The sequence below is a fragment of the Octodon degus genome, unplaced genomic scaffold (genome assembly GCF_000260255.1).
Source record: "Octodon degus isolate 3935 unplaced genomic scaffold, OctDeg1.0 scaffold00001, whole genome shotgun sequence".
Classification (NCBI taxonomy): Eukaryota; Metazoa; Chordata; class Mammalia; order Rodentia; family Octodontidae; genus Octodon; species Octodon degus.
Window position 1 is genome coordinate 688,189 of NW_004524577.1, and position 9,153 is coordinate 697,341.

At 42.7% G+C, this 9,153-nt stretch overlaps 1 protein-coding gene across 1 annotated transcript in view; it reads left to right on the top strand.

The window, feature by feature from the left end:
- The window catches only part of LOC101576393 (ATP-binding cassette sub-family A member 3-like), a 144,299-nt gene that overhangs the window by 85,173 nt on the left and 49,973 nt on the right, over nt 1-9,153 (top strand). Inside the window, exon 21 of the mRNA XM_004623112.2 lies at nt 7,600-7,816. Within this exon, the coding sequence (XP_004623169.1) occupies nt 7,600-7,816 (217 nt within the window). The remainder of the gene's footprint in view (nt 1-7,599; nt 7,817-9,153) is intronic.

The following is a 9,153-nucleotide window of genomic DNA, read 5'->3' on the forward strand; positions in this document are numbered from 1 at the left end:
ACATCCACGACATTGACTCCCGCCACACCGCTCCTGCCATGCTGACTACATCCATGACAGAACTCTACGGTCTGGTCACTTTCTTCATCTCTCAACATGGCCATGGATGCGGCTTGGCGCGGATGGCCACCACATCCTGAGGCATGTGGACAATGGGGTCTCTGGAGGAGGGAGGGCACCTCAGGCCATTAAGGTCGGCAGGGAAAGCAACGACACAGGTGCAGAGAAGGATGTGGGACCTGGGAGTGGCTGAAGTGAGTACAGCCCAGCCATGCCCAGCACGGGAAGCAGGGCAAGATTCAGTGTTCATACACAAAAAGTAACTGTGGAAACGAACAGGATTAGTAGTGGCTCCCTGGCCTGCCCTGTCCGCTGTCCTGTACAGCAGACCCTGGAAAGAAACTAATCATCCAAAACCGTGCAGAGTTTAGACTCGTTTCTCTTCATTGTTTTTTTTGTTTTGTTTTGTTTTAGAATTTTGGGTTTTGGTCTTCTCCTTGACTGTCTTCCTTTTCTTCTTTTCATTGTTGGCTCTTCTCTTGGTCGTGCTGGGATCACGCCAGGGCTCTGTGCATGCGAAGCAAGAGCTCTGCCGTGGAGCCGCGGCCGCACCCGCGCTTGTGCTTTTCTGCTGCTTTTGCCTCATTCTGTGAATTTTCTTTTCCTCCTCAAGGCCTTTTATCTCAGGTTTCTCTCCTCCTGCCCTTCCTTTTATATTTCTAAATTTTATTTTCCCTTTTGTGTTCTCTTCGTTTCTATTAGGATTACTATTAAGCTTTGTTAATCTTTGGATATTTAGTTGACTTTATGCTGTTACTGTTGAATTATTTTCTATTTAATGCTATGTTTTTGCATTTTGGAGATATTTACTATACGTCAATATTCGGTTTGTCTATGTGTCTGTAGTATTACTGCGGATCTCTCATGTTGTTAAGAGTGGTACAGTGAGGAGCTTTACTGCTTCTATTAATTCAGACATTGCAGCTGTGTCATTCCCAACTTCTTCTGTGCTAACATCTGCATTTGTTCTGGGTGGGCTCAGGGCCTGAGATTGCATTTTGCTCCTTCTCTTTGTCATTTTGTATAGCACTGTCCTCTGACCTTTGGTGTAGAGCTTTGGTGCAGTTACAGCCTTAGCACCTACTGAAATTTGGGTGCAGATCTATGAAGTTTGAATTCATCCAGTTGTGCCTGACTTGGGTCTGACTGCTGTGTTCAGCTTCTTCCCACTACAGCCCTTGGAAGTGAATGTGTTGCACGCCTCTTGCAAGATGTTCTGCTCCGGGATTAGCTGGCCCCTAGCCTCTCTGCAGGGACTTCAGCTGCAGAGTTTCACCCCAGGCCTGTATGCCAGGCCTGGGCTGGGTCCAGAGGTCCACTGGGTGCAGGGGAGCACGGAAGCTCTCCCACACATTCGCCGGGCCTGGGCTTGGCCTGGGTCTGGAGTGGGCTCGAGAGCACTACAAAAGTTCTCACTCACAGCCAGGCTCGGGCTGGATCCGGAGGGGTCCAGCAGGCCCAGGGGAGCAAGGAAGCTCTCCCACACACTCGCCGGGCCTGGGCTTGAGCTGGGTCTCTTTATTGCTTCCTATGGTAGGTCAATATATCAAGCTTTTCTTTGACTCTGTTATTGTTGCTGATTTCATTGCTAATGCCAAAGTGGCACAGTTCTTGCTATCAGTTGATTTTTACTGTATGCTAATTTTCTGGTTTAACTCTGTGTTATCAGCAGTACTGTGCTTCATTTCCAGAGAACTGGGTACTGAGCCAATTATACCCTCCCCTCCCCAGATTAACAGAGGGGCTCAGATCTTAGGACAGAAGCACTAGGCTGCAGTTAGTCAGCCTCCAAGTGCATTGCTGGAAAGCAGGCTCTAACTAAAGAGATGACCATGCTAACAACAAAGTCTTTCCAATGCAGTTGAGCCCCACCCTCAGTATACTGGAAAAAAAGATACAAACATTAGAGAAAAAATATAACAAAATGCCTCCATAAACTCCCAACTCTCCCAAAGTTGATTCATGTAGCAATAAAGAGATCTTTCACAAGAGGGAAAGAGACAGATGTGGAGGGAGGCTGGTAGGAGGGTCAAGTGGGAGAAGCAAAAAGAATTAAGATACGATGTGTACATGTGCCAACTCCTTAGAGTGCATATAATCATTATGAAGATGTATACTAACAAAAAAAATTAAAAGAAAGTGAATGTTCATACCAGCATTATTAATAATATTCCCAAACTGGAAACAACCAGATGTGCATATGCTGATGAAAGGACAACCAAAGGGGCATACCCACACGTGGACTAGTGCTCACACCAACGTGGGGTAGAGCCCGTGTGGGCTGCCATAGCATGCGTGAGCCTTGACAACATATGCTAAGTGGAAGGCCCGAATGTGGCTCCACTTGTACCGGATATCCAGAATAGACACATATAAAAAGCAGAGTATAGTGCCAGGGCCTAAGGAAAAGCAGTAAGAAGCAGTGGCTACTTGTGGGCATGAGGATACTCTTTGGATGGATGAAAATGATCTGGAAACTGCGTAATTGCCAGCATGCTGAAGGCCACTACATTGTCCACTTCACAGTTAATAAAAGTGGTGAATTTTGTTATAAATAAATATTAACCTTGTTTTCAAAATTTACATAAAATTGCACTGTATTTATTCTGGATGTGATAGACTTGATACCTAATTTCCTACTGTATACAAAAGTCTATTCTATGCATTTCACAGGTACCCAAAGGAATGTAAAAACTAGAAAGGTACTGGGCACCTTGCAGGGCTGAGAACCAACTTGGGAGTTTTGGAGGGGGAAGAGCGGGAGGCAGAGGCAGCTGGGGCTCCCTGTGATGCACTCATCTGGTCCCCTCTCCTGCAGCACCACACACACACACACACACACACACACACACACAATCTCAAAAATAACTTTTTTTACTCAAAAGAAAAGAACCACCGGCCCCTCACAACTTCTTCCTCTCAGTCTGGTCAGTGACAGTAGAGGTGGCTGCCACCGCACTGCAGGCCACATCCTGTCTCCAGGTTCCTTGGCCTGATGGACACAGGAGCCAAGGACAGCTGCAGACCCTGCCGCCGGATCCTGCAGGAACTGCTGGCAGACCACTGTGGTAATCACTGCTTCCTGGGAAAGCCCCAGAGGGACCAGGTCGCCATGGTGATCCAGCCACCTGCAAAGCGCACAAGCAGCACAGCAGACTCCTTGCTGAGCAGGGCGAGCCAGTCAGGCCCCTCCTATGTGGACTCACACCAATTTGGCCCTCCCGAGAGTCCTTCCGAGTCAGGGGGGCTTCCGCTGTGTGCTTCATGAAGCCTTCCCCACAGGAGGGATCGCTCCAAACAGCACCCTCGGCCCAGCGTGGACCAGGAAAGCTGCTAGGAGGAGCTTCTCTTGGGCAGAACAAGCCTTTCTAAAGTACAGTGCGATGAGTGTGTTGAGCTAAGATCAGCCTATGGATGGATCATGTTATGATGGATGGGCACACTTGGGTTTTGCTTGGGTGGGCTCCTCTTGGGAGTGGGTTATGGAACTCAAACCATGTCACAGCAAAGACATTCTGGCACAAGATAGAGTGTTGAAGAAAAGACATAGTAAGTGGTAGTGCCATAGTTCGGATGGTACCTTTCAGTGATTTAATAACTCGTGAACTTGAAAATGGTTACTGATAAGCTTTTTAGCAGCTCAGTTTTAAATATGGTAGCCCTGAAAATTTTAGGACAAGACCTTTACTTAGCACTTAAAATGTGTGCAGTTGTACATAAAGACAAACTAGTAAGCATAACCTGGGAAATGGACAGATCTTGTTTTGTGTTTTAGCTTTGAAAATAACCAGTGGCCAGAATCCACCACGGCAGCAGGCTGTAAAAAAAAAACTTGCTCACCTGTGGTGCGCGCCCCAGCCAGGGCTGCACATTTGCTAGCTTGCAGTTTTCTAAGACAATGTAAACTTCATTTTCAGGAATTCCGGTTTGTAATTTTCCTCATACCTAACTGGATAAAAGACTTTTCCACAGGCCACCATCAATTTGGGGAACATTGTTAAGTCATCTTTCACTTGGTAAATTATGAACTGGTGCAGATTTGTACAGTTTATGTATATTGACTGGCAAAGTTGTGTACAGATTTCTATTCTTTGGATAAGAGATTTTTCTTTAATTTCTTATTGTGGCATAAGTGTAAAAACTTATTGTGGCATAATTTAAAAGATTATTTCTTATTGTGATATAATTTAAAAAATTATAAAGGTAATAGTAGACATAATAGTAGAATATAGTATTTCTTTGCTGTTAGGAATATTTTTTAAACAAAGTATTCAAGGAACTAACTGTAAAGAAAAAGATGTTTATTCATCCCAAAATTTATTTCATCAATAAACTGCATTAATTGATTAAAAAGGCAAGAAAACTTTGAACAGCAAGACACCCACAGGATAACAGTCAAGGGCAAAAATGGACACAACATAAGAAAGGACACAGCATAGAGGAACTTAAGAAATACATAAGCAGCCTCAACTGTGCTTGCTACCATGTGCGGTAAGCAGTTATGGAGTACTACAGGGAGTTTCCTCCCAGGGTACATCTTAGTGAAGTACGCATGGGCTCCTGCTTCCTTCACTCAAATACTGTTTATTGAAAGACGTGTTTCAGGCAGTGAGCCTCGGCATGCTGGGATAATGCTTGGCCCAGAACACTTATCTATACTGTTAAGCTCTAATGCCAACTGCAGGCTTCCAAACAAGGAATACCTACACTTTTGAAAATCAAATCCAGATTACAGATAGGGAAGTTCACCAAGAATTGGAAGCACAATCTAGATTTAGCCTTGAATGAAGTGGAGAACTGTAAAGAAAAAGGTGACTGCATCATATTAGGAAATGTATACACTGCTGGGAAATGGGACTGTGAAGTTTGCAGATTTCCGAAGAACTCGTGCCTGTGTTGCTGAACACTCCCAGGGGACTGGGAGTCAGGAAGGCGCGGGTGTCCCCTTGTGAGGAGTTGCTAAGATGGTTATCAGAGGTCCACGTACAGTGAAATAGATACAGCTTTGCTGGGAAGAATTGCAATAAGGGCTCCGTACTTCTAACACAAGCTGCAGTGCTCCAAGGGAAGGGTGGTCTTAGGCAAGCTGTATGAGTTTAAAATTCATTTTACAAGTTTAAGAGGACTCGCGGGGCCTGCGAAGTTAGCACCAAGCTGTCTAATTGTGAACACTGCCACGGAAATGTGTCTCAAAAGTGGAAGCCTAGATAGTGCCATTTGGGTGCTGAAGGAATCAGAGTGCATAATCAGCACTCCACTCTGGCCTCATGAGAGACTCGACGTGCTCAACTGACACAATTTGCTCCATACAATTGCATGTGAAATCGTAGCCGAGAGACTTTACAGACAGGCATTTGAGGTTTTGCAGGATCTACCAGGTTTTCAGAATTCCCCCGAGACTGTGGAGGTCTTACAGCATAGCCTGCTTTTGAATAAGCTCTTAGATACCTGTATGGATAGCAATAGTCTCAGCATGTTGTCCTCAGTGGCAAAATTCATGGCTCCAAGGATATCCCAGTTGATTTTTCCTTTCTGAGAAGATTAATTACTTCCTTAGGAAGGAGTTGCTCATGGCTCAAAGCCCAAACTCACTACAAAAGTGCTCGCTTTCTGGGCTGCTACCCACCATTGGAGGGATATCTATACCAAAAGCTTCTACTGATTACTTGTTATTTACCTGAGATTGAAATGCTTTCAGTTATTGAAATCTTCTTGGTATCTCATGTCAGCAGCATTCAGTCTGGAAACTTCTACACGGGTGCTAGAGAGTTTTGAAAAGATGTGAAGAAAGTAAATCTCCATGCGAGCATGATTATCAAGCCGCACTCACAGGTTAATCTTGGCCTTTGCATATTGGACCCAAAGCCTTCTGTTAGGCATGCGACCGACCATCAGGATTAATAAGGAACAGGCTTAAGTTTACAACACTGTTCTGTCCTGAAGTGGCTGAAAGAGAATATAAAGGGAGCCACGAAGGTTTGGCGTTTCAGGAACTTCATTAGTTAGTAAAGGCATTTTTGTTTTGTTTTGTTTTTTATAGTCAAGTAATCATTGTTGTCAATAAAAGGCAACAAAAATTAAAAATATACATTAAAAATGTCTAACTTCATGAAAATTTATCAAGATAATGAGAACTCAAAAGCTGCCATCAAGGTACGCATCTGTATCCTGGAACTCTGGAGGCTGAAGCAAGAGAATCTTAGGAGAGTGACCCTGTCTCAAAACAAAGGCCTAAGGACAGGGGTGCATCTCAGTGCAAAGGCTTTGGGTTCAGTCCTAGTACCACAAAACAAGACAAAACAAAAATCTCCTACGACAGTGAGATGCTATGTCTGACTGAGTTACAAATATTACCAAGTGAAAGTAGTAAATATTAATAATGTGCAGCAGCATTAAGTTTCAGATAGTGAAGTATGTACTCACATTGCTGTTTTTCTTGGTCATCTGAATCAAGGAGATCTGCATTCCCTGTGTATCGGTTGATTCTTGCTCCATTTCACTGTCACAGGAACTTGTGCCACTGTACTGAATTTGGCTATTTCTACCAGAAAAATCAAATAAAACTTAAAAAAAAAACAACAAATCCTGGAATAGCGCGAGTCTGTTGGATCCTCTGTGATGCTTGCGTAAATATAGTACTTGGAGCATAAGGAAGGCAAAAACTCCAGTTTGCCACTTTTGTACACATGCACACACCTCGTTATTTGTCATACCAGGTGGACAAACACCTAGATTGCTTCCTGTGTCTCTCAGGGGAAGGTACTGAGACACGCTGGCTACTAGTACACTGAAGTAAAAATTTTCAGTAGGAAAGTAATACAGGACTGCTGGATCCAGTCTTATATTCTAGCTATCCGCTTCTTGGGTGTACTGCTGCATTATCATATAATAGTCGAAAGAGACACTTCTGTCATTTATGAAGAAACTGTAGTTACTAATCAATGAGACAAAGATTTTCAGAAATTTATTTCCTTTAACAGCTTACAGGTTCCTCTTCATCATCATCCATTGTCATTTAACTCCCTCTAACTTGTGTTTCACCATCTGATTTTCAGTTTTAAATACACATATTTAAGTAGGAGGGCCTGAAGTGGGTGGACATGAGGAGTAGACTGAAATCAGAAAGTATTTTAAAGAGGAAAGATGATGGATAACAGTGACAGGTTATGAAATCACATGAAAATCTTTAGAAAAATAGTGTTTTTAAAGAGAAATAATTTCTGGAAGTTTATCACTGGCACTATTGGGATAAAATGTATAGATTTTGTGTATAAGTTTTTCAAAAACACTGTTCCAAGTAGAAAACAAAAAGCTCTGCTCACCTGAAAACACTCCAGTGAAGAAGAGGTGCAAGCATCTTAATTTATGCTGAGAGCCTCTAGATTTTTATGAGGCACATTAACCTAAATGATGAATACTTGCCTGGTAAATTAAGGTAGGACTTGGTATTTTCCTCTCTGAACACTCTGGCATGGTTTACATTTGTACTTACAGCATTCGTCTTGCTTTTATCTCACTACCTTCTACCCTGTGTTTCAGGGAATATTCAAGTACCATAAAGTTGAAATTTTTGTCATGGAGTACCACTTTCTGGAAACAATGTTGATCTTTACATTGTACGGCTGGTCTTCTATTCCCCTCGTGTACCTGATGAGTTTTCTGTTTTCTGAAAGTACTTCTGCATACATCAAACTTGTCCTGTTCAACTACATCTCAGGCACTTATAGTATCCTTGTAGAGCATTTATTAAGTGAAGGTAAGTATAAAAATTTCACAGGGGCTGGTGAGATGGCTCAGTGGTCTAAAGCACCTACTTAGAACAAGCTAAGCTAAGCAAAACACAGGGACCACGGTTCAATCCCTAGCACCACATGCCAGCCAGGCCCGCCCCCTGGTGGGCTGAGCTGGCCACACACACACACTAAATAAATAAATATTTTTAAAAAAAAAATTCACAAAATCTTCCTTTCTCCAGAAGATAACAGTAATTAATAGGCTTGCACATATGTAAGGATGTCTACAGACAAGTATGCTCTTGGTTTTTGGAGAAATCCTGCACTTGTGTAAGCTAATAGTCTAATTTTCAGTGCCTTTACTATTCTAAACATCGTGCCCAGTCCAGATTCTTCCTAAAGAAGTGATGGCACCCTACTTGAGATTCAAGTCCTTGTGCCTCATTTGAATCCCTACTTCCTATAACTCTGTCACAGAACTCAAGGAATGTTTTGCACTTAATTTGAGAAAATATAAGAATATTTTGACCCTAAAATTCTTTTGTGGAGGAGGGGGAGAAAGTCAGCTTTCTTACAAAGGGGAGGTTTCATAAAGGTAAAGAAGTTATAAATAAATAAAATTTAGAGTGTCATTATCTTTAAAACTATCATCACTTGCTGGGCATGGTGATTCATGCTTGTAATTCCAGCATTCAGAAGGCTGAGGCAGAAGGAGCACCACAACTTCAAGGCCAGCTTGGGCTAGAAAATGAGTGAACTGCACAGCAAAACCTGTCTCAAAAAGACAAAAAGAATTATCACTTGATATGACATTTTGGAATACAATGAAAAGAAGGAAGAATGGAGAATTTTGAGTTCTTGGGCAAGATATGCAGCGTTTTTGGTTTTTTGTATTTTAAGGAAGGGCCTACAGGGTGTTCAGGGTCTCACTACTAGATCCTAGATTACACTCATAGTGATCTGCCTCTTTGTGGCCCCCCGAGAGCTGCAATTACAGGCGCACCACCACTCAGGTGGCCTGAGGGCGGGGCCAACACAGCAGGCCCAGGGAACGAACCCCCAGCCCCTGTGCTTACTTGTAGGCTAGATATGCAGCTCTAATTGGGGAAGATTTATGATGTCACTCTTCCTTATAATTTGGTGAAAAGGCACAAGAGTCTCCTAGCAGTTTTCTGTAAAGAAGAAAAACTCTTTATGCACCTAAAATCAAATTAAACCAGTTTTCCATCCTTATGTTTCTAGTTTCTCCAAATCTTAGTTTTTTTTTTTCAAAGTTTTATTGATAAACAGATAGCAATGAGACAGTTTCAAGTCAAATCGGAAGTACAGTTTCAACAAATAATACACTGCGTATATTCTT